The following is a 15857-nucleotide window of genomic DNA, read 5'->3' on the forward strand; positions in this document are numbered from 1 at the left end:
TGGTATGTTACCTATAGTAAGTTTTTATTATCTTCATCCAGTTTCTTATCTGTTTTTATTTCTAGCTGTACTTTTTAAAAAATCTTAAGTCAGTGTTATGTTTTTAATTGTGAGAGAAACAGCATTGAGCCTTTACAGTAATTAACTTGTCATTACTTCGAATAACTACACTAATTGGTATGTTCTCCAAATCTGCAACACTGCAAAATTAAAAATAAATAAAGATATAATTTACAACTAATCTATACTTACAATTAAAGTTAGTTTCAAGATTTATTTCATTCTATTTTTTTACTAGTTACAACACACAGTAAATGAGGTGTACCATGTTCTGCTTTGCAAACACCTAGATTATAAAATGTAATTACACAAATTGATTAGAAATGAATGCATATATTTACGCCTTTGTTTGCAACCATAACACATTAAACATGACAAAATTAAGGAGCAGCTCCTGAAAATAAAATAAAATATTGTATCATTTTTATAACATCAATTTTGTGGGGATGCCTTTCATTTTACTAAGTGCAATAACCGGGAATATAAGTTTCAATAAGTATAGTTTTTAACATTTAAAGTACATATTAGAATATGTAACTGAGGCCATTACGTGAGCCCATTAACAAGGGAATGTGCTGATGGGTGACAGGTCACCTTTTAGAGTCATTACTTGGGACAAGAACAGGGCCACCCAGAGGATTCAGGGGGCCTGGGGACCCCCCCGCCGCCGAATTGCGGCCGAAGACCCGGAGCGGAAGAAGCTCCGGGGGCCCGGGCCCCACGAGAGTTTTCCAGGGCCCCCGGAGCGAGTGAAGGACCCTGCTCCAGGGGCCCCGAAAAATTCTCGTGGGGGCCCCTGCGGGGCCTGGGGCAAATTGCCCCCCTTTCCCCTCTCCCCCCCCCCCCCGGGCGGCCCTGGACAAGAACCTCAGATGAAATCGAAGAGTTCCCAGGCCTCCATGCTTTAGAGGTGAAATGCATCCCCTGTGCAGAAGGGCACCATGAGGCCCATGCACCAATTAAATTCCACTGATGTTCTATTTTGAGGGTTCAAATGTTTAGTGTAGGCTTTGTGCTGGTCTCCTGCATGGTGGAAATTCAACCACGGGTGAAAAATTATTCTTTTGGGAGCAAGCAACCTGAAGAATAAACTGTACAATTTTGACAGATTTCAGAGTAGCAGCCGTGTTAGTCTGTATCCGCAAAAAGAACAGGAGTACTTGTGGCACCTTAGAGACTAACAAATTTATTAGAGCATACGCTTTCATGGGCTACAGTGTGTGTGTATGTATGTGTATATATATATATATATATATATATATATATATATATATATTTCACTCTATATGCATCCGAAGAAGTGGGCTGTAGCCCACGAAAGCGTATGCTCTAATAAATTTGTTAGTCTCTAAGGTGCCACAAGTACTCCTGTTCTTTGTACAATTCTGAGCAAACATGAATTGTGCATATACAGAGTTTAGGCTGGGCTATATGGGTATACTATCCTGGCAAAGCCCCAGGGCCGCCCGGGGGGGGGGGGGCAAATGGGGCAATTTGCCCCAGGCCCCGGGCCCTACAGGGCCCCCACGAAAATATAGTATTCTGTAGTATTGCAACTTTTTTTTTTTTATGGAAAGGGTCCCCGAACTTGCTTTGCACCAGGCCCCCTGAATCCTCTGGGCGGCCCTGCAAAGCTCTCCTAGTGAGGATGGATCTCATAACAGCAAACTTGCACTTTTGCCAGTATACCTTATTCCTGGCCTAAGATTACAAAGATGGTCCCTGCCCCTAAGAGCTTGTATAGTGCCTAGTACAATAGAGGTGGGACCTCTAAGCACTGAATATTATGTGACTCTGCCTGACAGTACTTATCAAAATAAACAATACTTGACACCTTTTTAAAGGGCCAAATGCTGTTCCCCTTCAAGTCAATGACAGCTTTACCACAGATTTCAATGGGACCATGATATGGCACTCAGGGAGTGCAGAAAGCTATAAGGCCAGGTTTACTCCACAGACTTTTGCTGGTATAACTATGTTGGTCAGGGGAGTGAGGAGGTGTGATCTTTGACCAACACAGCTGTTCCAACACACCAAAAACCCCTAGTGTAGCCACATTTATACTGGCAAAACTATGCTTAAACTGATATAGCTTATTTCGCTCAGAGGGGACTGAAATAAGCTAAACTGGCAAAAGCAGGTTTGTTGATATAAACTGCATCCCATAGGAGTGCTTTGCTGATATAATTATACTGCCAAAGTGCTTCTAGTGTAGACACGGCCTAAGAGTATGTCCCTGCTGCAGAAGTAACCCAGCCCTGTTCTACAGTTGAAATTTGGATCGACATACCTAGAGTGCTCAGAGGTATGAAAAATCCACAGCCCTGAGCGCCAAACCTAATCTGGTCTAGGTTGATGGAAGAATACTTCCATTGATCTAGCTACTATCCCTCAGGGAGATGGAGTTCCTACAGAGATGTAAAAACCATTGCTGTATGCTGGATCCCTATGGGGTTATGCTGTCATAGCTACCTGCACCATAGCTATGCCGCTATAGTGCCTGTAGTGTAGACATGGCCCCAGGCTCTTACTCAGGTGTTGCACCTCATCTCCCTCCCATCCACACACCATACCTCTGATCCACATTTAGTGGCGTTTTCAAACTGGGCTAATTTACCCAGGTGTTGCTTTCACATGGGGTGATAATCCACCCATTTTGCAGTGAGGACACAGGCTACCATACCAGAGTATTGACAGTCCTCCAATTCCTTCCCACAATTCCTCTGTGTGCCCAGGAAAGACAAATTATCCCATAATTAACTGGTAAACAATTTGAGCAACACAAAGAACCATAGGATGTGCCTCCAGAAGTCCTAGTGACATACACAGGTGAGCACAGCACCACCGAGGACCCAGTAATGTGAGTGTTGCTTTGCAGTGCTGCTGCTCACACCCAGGCTAGGTGTAACTCGGGACCCAGACCCAGGTGCCAATCAGAGTTAACTCTGCATTGAATACATATCCTAAAAAGTCATTGGGTGGAATTCACTCCATGGCGTATAATACTGTACCATTCACTTTGTTCCAATTATATCCTCTAAAGACCAAGCTTGGAGTTTAAGCAGAGATTAAGTGGGGTGTAGCTTCTTGTGCTGATCCTCACCACTCTGTGAATTTTACCTAATGTGAACACCAAAATCAAGTCTGAATGGGGAGTGCTGGAACACAATATTGTTCATGTGGAGTCATCTGCTCTTCTGGTGTCAAGCCATATCCTGGGTGGCTAGAGAAGTCCCACTATGATACAGAGAAAGAAAAAATCTGACAGTTTCCTCAAATAACTTTTCTAATGTGAAGCAAACCTTCCCACAGATGAGGCATACAAGACTGCTCACCGCACCCCGCAGTCTAGTGGCACATCTTCTCCTAAAATACAATATAAATAGACCTGACAAACAAAGGCGGGGAAGGGGAGGGACTTATATGGGAGTATTATTATCCTCACTTTATACATGTTGGAACCTAGGCACAAAGAAATTAAATGATTTGCCCAAGGTCAAACAGGAAGCCTCTGGCAGAGCTGGGAGATAATCTCAAGTCTCAATCCCTTAACCACAAGGCAATCCTTCCGTTCCAGGAATTTAATATTTTTATGTAATGATCAAAGTTTAATTTTAAAGTTTATCCTGTATCTCAGTGATCTCAAATGAAATAGGGAAAAGAAAAACTATGAACAAGCTCAGCATACTATAACTTATTTTTACCACCTCCTTATAAAGTTATATATTGAGTAATAAAGCTGCTCCTGCAAAATGATGCACTGAGAATCTTTACCAGGACTAAATTAATAGAGGCTTAGTGCAAAGATTGCAACATTTGGATTGCATTTTCAATCTAGCTTTCCCTCTTCAAATAAAGTATTGCTGAAGGAACAAGAGTTGCCATTTAGAAAACACCAAAGTAAATGTTTACCTTTTAATTTTAAGGTTAGCATTATAAGCAATCCATTCTGGTTCAGAGTGCTCACCTGGCATGTCACAAGTAAAATGAGAATGAATTTTTAATAACATGAATTGCATTCAGAAATAATGAGTGTTTTCCCCAATAGCACAATTAGAAATGCACATACATGAAGTGCTTCCTTCCAGCACAAAAAACAGAAAGGAGCAACAAAGATTTTTAAATTACCTAATTTCATAATGAATGGACAGTTATACATTGGACAACCCCCCTCAATGCAGCTCAAATAAAGTCAGATCTAATAACAATGCCAGATTTTCAAAAACAAGCATGCAAAAGTGCATTATTTTGTACTTTTTTGCACATTATTTTGCAAGTGCCAGACTTTCATGGAGGTTTGCACACGAGCAAGATGGGATCGGTGTATACCTTACTTGGACACACTAGTTAAGCATATGCATGCGTGTGCAGCTATATACTAAAAAACTGGCCCCTTAAAGACAAATCTTTCTACATACTTAACATATCTAGGGCCTGATCCAAAGCCCAAAGTAAAAGGAAAGACACTGATTGATTTCAATAGGCTTTGGATTAGACCCTAACTAAAATAATGTGGCACTATCCAGAAGAACATAATACACCACTCAGATACCCCTTATCTTTACAGCCACTTGTACAGTGGACTTACAGAGCAACATGTGCATTCTGTCATGACTGTATCACTTAGTGCCATAAAGAAACCATTCTGCATGCCCAAACTCCTTAACCAAGGGGTAGTCAATAGGTGGACTGCAGGCCAAATCTGGCCCGCAGACACTTTAAAAAGATTTTATGGTCTGTTCCATTTATCATTGTTATTTTTGCTGGAGTCCGGACCTTGCCGAAGACATTTGGATCTTGACGAGAAATAACTGACTACCCCTGCCTCAACACATTGAATTAAGTGAGAAGCTATTATTAAGGAGAGGATACCATTAATTATCATTAGTCAACATTTATATTGCAGAAGTGCCTAAAACCCACAATCAGGTTGGGCTTCATTGTGCTGCGTACTGCATAAACACTTACCAAATGACAGTCCTAGCATGTGCTGCCAACAAAAGATTATCAAGTAAGGAGAAGCATTCCTTTCAGCTAATAGTAGGGATTGTGAAGTGAGAGAATGGAGAAATGAGAGAATGGAGACGAAGGTGACAGGCTCTTAGAAAAAGGTCTGAGCACGTAAAATACTGTAGTACTTCCCATGGTGGAGAGAGGAGATAAAATGATGGCAAACTGATTACAAACTTAGTGAAGTTGCACAGTGCTTCAACTCCAGAGTAATAGAAATACCTTAGAGAGACTGACAAAGCTAGCAGTGCCCTCAAGGCAGACATTTTGCGTAACATTTCTACCACTGTTTATATTTTGGTTATGCCTCCTTCTTGAATAGCGATCCTATGGGTGTTTTAGGTCATTTATGTGTACACTGGTCAGGAGCTTCGATTTTCAATTACAAGCTAAGGAATATCAGGAAGCCCATTAGTTGTTGGATGAGTGCCCCCAAGTCAAGCCCTGGGTGCTATAAGAAGTAATGCTGATGATTCATTAAGCGATAGGTCACACTCTTTCCTCTTTCAGTGCTGAAATATTGCTCCAGCATGGTACAGTGTTTCTACCGGTTGTGGAGGAGTATTTAAATGCTTGTGATTAGAGCAGAACTGATACAGAAGTCACTGAAGGAGAAAAACATTAAGTAGGGTGTTTTAATTTTTAAACCACCACCATACTGTTTTTAATGGCACCAGATGTACACAGAGATGTACACAATGGTGTTTTAAAGACAAGTAGAACAAGATCCATAATCAGAAACGTTTATTGGCTATCTGGAAGGGCTCTTCTACCACATTGGGGGGTCTAAATAAAAGCCTAAAGAGAAGAGGAAATCTTTTAGGGCTCAAATCCTGTAGGGTCTACTTTGTATGACCCCGGTGGGATTTCTCCATAGCCCTACTTCTAACTCCTAAAACATAGAAGATGGAGAAAACGATGCAAGTGTGACTTTTTTTCAAATGAACTTTTTTGATGTCAAAATGATTGAAGGTCCATGACATATTCATAAAAAATATGAAAGGGAAAAGGGAAAAAAAAAAAAAAGGAGAGAGCCTAAAACAGGGGTCGGCAACGTTTGGCACGCGATAAGCACCCTGGCGGGACGGGCCAGTTTATTTACCTGCTGACGCGGCAGGTTTGGCCGATCGCGGCCCCCACTGGCTGCGGTTCGCCGTCCGTGGCCAGCACATCCCTCGCCTGCACCGCTTCTCGCCGCCCCCATTGGCCCAGGATGGCGAACTGCGGCGAGTGGGGGCCGTGATCGGTCGAGCCTGCCACGTCAGCAGGTAAATAAACTGGCCCGGCCCGCCAGGGTGCTTACCCTGGCGAGCCGCGTGCCAAACGTTGCCGGCCCCTGGCCTAAAAGATACATTATCAAAAAGTTTGTCTTGCAGTTTCCAGCTCACAATTATATTTTGCTAGTGTAACCCACACACCTCCTGGGTGTGGTGTTCTGTCCCATCTAGTGGCCACTGAGAGAGAGAGAGAGAGAGAGAGAGAGAGAGTTAAAATGAGTCTGCTCTACAGCCTTAGCTAACAACCAGTTGGCTTTTAGCTCATGCGGTAGAGGCTCATGCGCTAAGCTCCACAGATCCCCACTTTGATCCCACCTGCCAACGACTGGGGTCTATCAGCGTTACACTAACAAACATTTTGGGGAGTTTGTGCAAAGGACAGTGAGCAATCCATTTTCACTGTGAATATACTGCTTTACTGGTACCCTGTCACACATTCCATCCTATTCACTCACAATATGAAATAAGCTAGCATATTTGTTTGTCAGTCTGGGAATTAATTATATGAAAACCTATGAAGTCTTCAACATAGATGCTAGTTTTGGCAGAGTTTTATAAAGGAAAACAAAGAATCAGTTTGGTGATAAAGTGACCCACTGGATTTCACCACGACTTTCATCAAAAGTTATCACAGTTACATATTAAATCATTAGCAACAAACTCTGCAGCCTGCTGGTTTTAAAATGCAGACAGAGAAATTCAATGCAGAAGCAAAATAGGGCCAATAATATAATTACAGCACTATGCCTGTGTAGTCTAAGTTAATGTTATTATTTGACATTGCAAGGCTATGCTATTCCCCATGAGTCTCAATGGAGACAAGATTCACTCTAATTGGTTCCAAAGCACAACCCACCAACAACAATCTTTCCTCAGGACCAGTAATGTTAATTTCCACACGACTGTAAATAGTGTTTGCAAACAATACAAACATGGTAATAGGAGGCTAGGTGGGTAATTAATGTGGTTACAAAGCAGCTTATTTGCATTTTTATTTAAAACTCCCTTCTTTAAAAAGCAGCTCAGATTTCTTTTTGTAAAAGGAGCCTTGGTTAAGGAGTACAGCAGTAATTACTCTCTTTAGGGGTTCTTTTATATGTCCTTTAGGGAATTAGAATGAAAAGATAAGCAGAATTATAAAGGGAATCATGTAAAATATAAAATGTACTATAAACACTTAGTAGTGTATTTACCATAAGCTAAGCTTGCCTTTTTCATTAATGGAATATATTACAAGCTCACATCACAATCAGAGTAATTGTGGGGATGGTTAAAAATTTACAATCAAGCCAGTTTAACTTATTTTCAAAACTTAGTTCTACAAGTGTAATGAGAGAAGAATTCTATTTATGTGAAAAGAATACATGACATGGAGTATATACAAACAGAGGGTTTTTCCGTACCAACAATGTACACTATGGGAAAAGCAATTAGACAATGGGAGTTTATGGAAAAAGATTCAGATAAATAGGATTCTGCTGTATTCTGTGTATCTGTAAAACATCAATATGAAGCTTATCTACACATATCTGTAAGCGAGGCTATGTGAATACAGAAAGGCCAAGATTTAAAAGCAGATGTCTAAAGTTAGGCCGGATTCTCAGAAGTGCAGAACAGCCAGCTGCTCCCATTAGTTTTAACTGAAGCGCTGATGGCCTGATTTTTTCAAAAGTGCTAAGCAATTTACTTGGGAGCCTAAACAAGAATTTAGAAGCCCAGCTTTAGGCACCTATTTTTGGAAAGCTTGGAGAAAACTAGTCATGGCTGAGTGATTTGCTGGCGATATTCTGTCATGTTATGTTTTGCCAATTTCCTGGATGATGAAGGTGGGTTGTTTGTTTTTGTAATGAAGAACACTGAAGTTGCATCAAGAAGAACAGTGTTTTACTAAAATCAGGAACCAAATATCCCTCTCCTGCAAATGTAATGTGTATAAAACATGGGAGAGGAGCACTGCGGACATTTCATTTCAGACATTTTTGAGACATGCACTGAGATGGTAGAAGATGAGTGGGAAGACGACTTCAGATGATTTGGTTCCAATGTACAATATTATGGCAGGTTAAAAATGTACATGCTATTATATGAAAAGCTGTATTTTACACTAATTAAATACAACACTAACTTCACAGACAGGTGACAGCACTTTTGTTTTCATTAGCTGGCTATGGGATTATGGCTAGAGCAGTTAGATGTTGACATACAGTGTAGAGTAACCTAGAAATCCAAAATTACAGCAGGAGACCAAGGCAGAATTTACTATTCCTGGACTATCTCTTAGTCAAGATGTTATTAAACTACCAAGGTGAATCTCCTTCTATTGTCACCCTACTAACTTCCTTCTGTGCACTGCATAGGAAAAGCCCAGAATGCAATGGGATATTTTTGCTGACCTTGGCAGAAAGACACCAGATGGGACAAACTCGTTGGATACCCCTTCACAATTAAGAGGGACCCTTTCAGGGAAATAATACCTTCTGATCCTGACTAGATAATGCCTCCATCAGGACACAAAACAGGCTGGTGCCTTCATAGGTCAGCAGGGCTTCGTGAAATTCAAACTGACAGAATGCTGCAGGTTGGCTCTCTTGGACATTTTGGAAGGGAGTGCTCATGTGTTCCTTTCAGAATGAACCCCCTGCTTTCTTTCACCTATATTTCCCTGAGGTCAAGCATGGATGAAGTAGGCATAAGGCAGATATGCCCATAACTCACCCTTCTTTTCATGAGACTACCTTAGAGTACACTTGGTGCTGGGGTACATTTGGTTCGGAACTAGCAGCCCCTACTGTTGTGAGACATCAGACCCTCATTTCTTCCACTAGGACAATAGCAACCACCCGAATTGAATCTCCCTACCCATCATCTCTTCCCCTTTTACTAATCCACTCAACCTACCCCACCCACAACATTTCAATCATTCTTCCTCTCTGCTAAAACCCTTCCAACACACATCCTGTTTCTTTCCACAGGACACTCCTCATCCTCAGCTTCAGTGTTCTTCCCTGTGCTGCTCCTTCCTTTTTCTCTTCCCCAAGATCCTACTATTCCCTAACCCAAATCTTCCCAACTTATGAAGGGCTCTCTGCTTCAACCACTCACATCACCAGCCATTTTGAATCCTATTTCTTATGCAAGGAACAATCCCGCCCTCCATTGTGCCAAGCCACTTCAAATTCTTCAAAGCCCCTTTTGTGGTCTTTCAGCTTGCCAGCTACTGCTAAACCATTTCTGCAGCGATCTCTGGTAAGTTTTGACAAAAAGCTTTGGAACTACAAGAAACTAAACTAAAAAATGCAGATCCCATTTCTTTAATTACATTTCTTCTCCTAGCCTTTTGTTTACTGAATAAGGGCCACGTACTGATAATATTTAATACTAAGCACAATGCTTGCTACCATGAGCAGTGCAACTTAAGTCAGTGTGACCACTCATGATAGGAAGCACTACATTTGGCAATAAGTGCTTATAGCGTCTAGAACTAAAATAGTAAATGCTTTTGAGCAGAAACATAAGCGGTTTCTACAGGGTTTGTCTGTACAGTATCAGGTAAATCTCTGGCACTATAGAAATAATAATAACTTCTATAAATCTGAAATCAACAATGTATATTTTTGTCTGTAGGTAGATTGTATAAAAAGGGCATTGGTGGAAAGGTAGCTGACTAGATATTTTCTACCGATACTTTCAAATACATAAAAACAGTGATATACTTTAACTTTTAAGAAATATTTTGTTTTTACAAATTCATGTATTTAGCATACACATTCTTTGGAATTACAGTTCTTTATCAACTGAAAAAGAATCAAAACACTTCCAAGTTCTCATAACTGTGGCAAGAAATTAAAGTGAATAAAGAGTAAGATGTTATATTAATTAAACATTTGGAATGCATCCATAACGTTTAATGAAAATGGAAGCCATATGAGGTCTTAAATGACTGGAAAATGCCTACCAAATCCTTTAAAGCCTCCTGCACCCACCCATAGTGACTAGAAGTCTGCTTTATAGTTCATAAATGTTATTCTTGTAAAATATCAATGTATTTGGATAATAAAACTACATATTTACTACAATAATGGTACAAGGCTAACTGTACATGTAGACAAAGGTCTGAAATAGTTCAGCTGTAGTCAGTAGATTGATTCTGTATAAATGATATCCACTATTCAGTGTTGGGCATCTTGCTGAATGCAAGGGCCTTAACACATCTGCTATATAATTCAGACTCTGTTTTACAGTGGTTTCATTACCAACCATAAAAACTGTAACAGTGGAACTGTATAAACAAACTGAACAGTGTTTTTACTGTAAAACATGAATGTAATCTAAATATTTGTCTTTCCCTTCTCTCAGCATCTGTAATGAGAGCAGCAAATTCATGCCATATGTTTATAGTGCAAGAAAAAATAGATTTCAACAATTCATCCATGTGGATGCTGGTGAAGCTATTTAATGTTTTTAATTCATCCATTTGCTTTTACATATAAATTTCTTGCAAATCATTACCAAAAAAACCCTCTTGCCATTGTCAGTTACTAAATTTGTTGCTGTTAAAAAGGTGCGTGCCTGCAAGAAGAATATAGAGATGTTATCACTGCAGAAATCTATCAAGACCAGTTGCTATGACAGACTAAGAAACATCAGCATGGGTAGCTGCATTACCAATATATATTACCAAAAACATAATACAATTTAGAATCCTAAAGCCTATCAATTACTTCAGAAGTTCAAAAGCTGCAGCTAATTTGCTCCTCCATTAGCAGGCTGTGTTACAGTATATTTGAGCCTTATTTTTTCTTAGAGCTGCAAACACATTTGAATGTTATTCAAAGTCTTGGGTATCACTGTATAACAATTTATTTACAAGCTGTACTTGGAAGATGGCTTTACTAGCAGCCCCAACAACCACACCCTCTGTGTCCCTCAACACTGGAAGGGTCAGTGATATAGACCACATACTAATATAGATACTACTAGGAACTGGACTGAGGATCAATTCATTTCATGCAGCTCACAGCCTGATCTCAGATGGTTATGATATTTGATTACTACCAACCTCAGCCAGAACTCCATTAGTAACATCAGTTCTCATCTAACTCACATTAAAATCAACTGAAAGATTTTAACTTAAAGGAGAGTAGGATCAGGCCTTTAAAAAGTAAAAAACTTATGTGCTGTTAGTTATCCTATCCCTTTTCCCTATCTTTATCTGCAGTCTTCAGCTTGTTTACCAGATTTAGAGCACTGAAGAAACATGCCTCCCCCATACTGAGTTTACTCTGCAGTAAAGTATCCTGAAATACCTATACTTGTTTTTTGAACATTTTACTTTTTGAGAGTGTTTATTCATTATAAAGTTTATCAGAAGATGTAACAGAAGTGCCAGTCGGTGCCATTTTGTGGAACCCAACAGTTACTGATTCCTACCTGTGCTTTCAGAAGCAGTCTATTCATATGCTTTAGGACTTTCCATGACTGACCTCTATAGCTTACTGCTAATCAGCCACAAGGAGCCCTTTCTCCATTGAGCATGTCAGTGGACTTAGAGCATTTTTAGTGGATTGTTCCTAATAAGGCATCCTATACATGGGTCTATGGTGAGGAAAACAACTGTATAGGTTTTGTGGCATTCTTGAGGTAAAACAGAAGCTCAGTGACTTAGCACATAATGGGTAGCAAGAGTTTTATCTTCTAGATCAAGATTAACATCTACAGGGGTCGAGATGCTGAAGGCTACACAAGAGTTTTTGGTTGATAGAGGTAACATCTCTTTTCAATGAACATATTCAATACACAGAACCAAAATCAACATCTGAGGCTCACTAACTGGCAGAATAGTCCCTTCTTGAAAAACTAGGCTAATGTATCGATTGTATAAAAAGCGCTGCATGCATTCCTCGCAAATGGGGCACATACACAAAGCCTGGGCATACAGCTTGCTTCCTGTCTTCCTATATTTCTGTTAGATAACAGTTGGAGAGCCAAACCGGAAAGATCAGGTTTTAATTTCAATCACAATAATTTATTCAGCAAGTGTCTGTCAATCAATCATTCTTTATAGGAGTTACCCTCAGGTGGACAATACTTTGAGAAAAGAGTAGAGGCAAGAATCAAACTTATCTTGCTGTTCTGAGTTAGAAGTTTTTTGTACTTTTGTTACATCTATAACTTGTAATCATCTCCATGTAACAGAAATTTTAGTTTGCCAATAATTTAATCTTTATTTGAAGTAACTGTCATCTTAATATTGAAGAAACTATAAGAGAAACATTTCTTTAGACTTTTTGTTAAAACAAAAAATGTTCAATTTATTTTTAATATTTACTTAAAAGACTGAAATCTGATGGGACTATATACATGTAAGTTTCTCAACACAAAAAGCTATATGATATTTTATTCATCCACATTTTGAAGAATTTTCTTGAGAATATAGTTAACATCTGGAGCTATGTAGCTCTGTCCAACTGTTATGCTTATACTCAGTTAGAAAAATGCATCAATAATACAATATAAAAAGCTCCCTAACTCCTCTTTCTGGAGCATAGATTTCAATGTTCATCAGAGCAACTATGTGTACTAACAGCACTGTAGTGTTTTTCATTAAGCCTTAAAGTCAATTAAGCTGCGAATTGGAACAATCATTCCTCCTTTGCAAAGTATTGATATTCTTCCTTGGCTGCTTTAGGGCCTTTCCACTACTCAAGGAGAGATTTGTTTGACAATTTATGATTAAAATTAATTATAGCTCTAAAATTCCAATTTCCTTTCTTCTGAGTAAGAAATTATCAAACTCAGTTTTAAACTGATATTGAGCTTTATCGTGCATGGGCAACTTCCATTTTCAAAACATCTACTGTAAAGCAACACATGTCTCTCTGTGGTTTGATTCCTTTACAATATATATCTCAGTCCATACCGACATACTCCACTACTATCCCCTCAAATGTGTGTGGGTTTGGGTGTTTTTTGGGTTTTTTTTTTATCTTTTGGTTTTAAAAAAGAAAAACTACAATGGCCACACTTGAAAAGTTGTTGCTTTAAGTATATAGATAAGGCAATTATTTCTGTATTTGCAGTATTACCTAACCTTCGCGATACTACAGGAAGTAAGTAAAATACCGCAAATGCAACATTAAATGTTATGCAGTTACCTAATGTAGCTGACAAGTTTTCAAGTGTGATCATTGCAGAGCTGGTATCAAAGTCTCCACAAAATAGCATTTTGGACATAAATAGCAGAAAATTCGTGGTTTTCTACATTCGTCTTCAACAATCAGCCAAGTCATCCCCTGTGGTTTTTTAATTTACAGTGCATGCAACTGCTGATCTGACAAACCTTGTTTTACTGGATATCATTAGTATTATCCTCAAGTCCGTTAGGTTAAGTTTTTTTCAGTCCAAATGGCTTTTTTTTTTTAAAGCTTACTTTTATGTCTGAATTGCAACATTCACTGAAAAGAGATAATCTAAAATTGATTTTTGTGTAACAATAACTGATTCTTTTGTAGTAACAAAACTAACACCAACAAAAAAGATAGCTCTCTACTGATACTAATGGAACCTACATTTTATGGCACTATTGATGATGATCTCATAAATCGAACAGACCAGAATGTCAAGGGCGTTACTCAGGTTGTTCTCAAGTTCATTTAAGCATACTGTACTTCATAACTGACTTTCTTTAATTCTGTATTATAATAGGTCTTCACATTTTTTAAACAAGAATTATATTTTTCCCACAAAAAGTTTAGATGTATAATACATACATAATAAGTCAATAAAGAGAATCAAAACTTTAAACAAAAATATTTGTTTCTTTAATCATGTTCTGGGTAGTTGAACATTCCTGATTACTTTAAAATAAGCAAAATACTTCTCAGATTCATTAGAAGTTGTAAGTGCTCAGTATCTTTTAGTATTTGGTCCTACATTAACGGAATATAAAGGTTGCAAAGGGAAGTACTCAAAGTAAGAAACCTGAACCTTAAGGAAGAACGCACTACCTTAACTCTGCCCAGTTATGCATTCATATTAAAATAACATAAGAATGGCCATACTATGTCAGATGAATGGTCCATCTAGCCCAGCATCCTGTCTTCCAACAGTGGACAATACCAGATGCATCAGAGGGAATGAAGAGAACATGGCAATTATTTAGTGATCCATCCCCTGTCGTCCAGTCCCAGCATCTGGAAGTCAGAGGCATATGGACACCAAGAGCATGGGGTTGTGTCCCTGATCATCTTGGCTAATAGCTATTGATGAACCTATCCTCCATGAATTTATCTATTTCTTTTTGAACTCAGTTATAGTTTTGGCCTTTACAGCATCCCCTGACAATGAGTTCCACAGGTTGACTGAGTTGTGTGATACAAATCTTTAACCACACTATTTCTCAAACATTTTTCTAAAACCTTAGATAGGACACAAACACTTGTTACAGATTTGCTACTCTTTTAAACGCACTAAGTTCGTTGTTATAATGGTACATTTGTGACTTTTATATGAATATTATAAGCAGTAGCATAAATTTCTAAAATTATCACACATGCAGTATTTCCAACAAAAAAAATCAGATAAAATTAAATATTATTGAAAATATTCATAGACAATTTCACAAAGAAATAACATTAGATTTCCATTAATACTATGAATTTTTTAAAAGCTGTTTTATCCACTTCATAGGAGAATTTAGGGAATGCAGAATTTATGTTTGTACAATGCAGATTAATGACTCAGTCCAGCAAAGCATTATGCATATGAGTAAATTTACTCACATTGATAGTACCACTGACTTCAATGGGGCTACTCCCAAGAGTAAAGTTACTCATGTGTGCTAAGCTATGTAGGATTGCACCCTAAGGTGGTATATTTCCAAATATAGTTCTACATTCTCAAGTTCAACTGAAGTGAACCAAGTCCCCTTGATCATATAGCTTCCCCTAAAACTACAAAGTCAAAGGTCATGGCCACTTAAAAGCTTTCCTTTCCAGCAGGGTACAGTATTTCCTGTCCTGTAGGGGGAATTCCACAGAATAACATTAAGTCATGTTTTCTTTAACAAGACACTTTGTTCAGGAAAGTGGAATGTTCAGATTAACAAGCTTGCACACTACCATATAATAAAAAAATATATAAAAATTTATTACAAAATAAATATCAGTATCAATATTGTAATATTAGTATTAACCAGATTAATCTAACATGCATATGCATTTTCACCCTTTTATTTACAATAACTGTGTTTTTCTCTCTCCCACAATTCTCCTCAAGATTGCTTACAATTTGATGTAAATTTTAAGCATCTTGTAATTCACCAACTAATTCTCTCCTGGTTACACACTCCAAGTAATTAAAGTTCAGTAATAACTTATTCTTTCTGCTCCAGCACCTGCATTTCATTTGTTTATTTTCCCAGAGTCATAAATCTGAGGGACTGTCAAAATGCCACAATATTAGTGCAATAATCAAAGTTAATTAGTGCCTCTCAATAAACAACAACAAAGC

General features: G+C 38.5%; 1 protein-coding gene across 3 annotated transcripts in view; it reads right to left on the minus strand.

Annotated features, from left to right (window-relative positions):
* WWOX (WW domain containing oxidoreductase) overlaps nt 1–15857 on the minus strand; it is a 666447-nt gene that overhangs the window by 597648 nt on the left and 52942 nt on the right. Inside the window, exon 6 of one of the 3 annotated variants that reach the window (XM_034788091.1) lies at nt 3184–3297. The exons of the other annotated variants lie outside the window; for them this stretch is intronic. Coding sequence (XP_034643982.1) covers nt 3199–3297 — 99 coding nt within the window. The 3' untranslated portion in view covers nt 3184–3198. Of the gene's footprint in view, nt 1–3183; nt 3298–15857 lie in introns of those variants that run through there. 3 annotated transcript variants of the gene reach the window in all.

The sequence above is a fragment of the Trachemys scripta genome, chromosome 13 (genome assembly GCF_013100865.1).
Source record: "Trachemys scripta elegans isolate TJP31775 chromosome 13, CAS_Tse_1.0, whole genome shotgun sequence".
Taxonomy (NCBI): Eukaryota; Metazoa; Chordata; order Testudines; family Emydidae; genus Trachemys; species Trachemys scripta.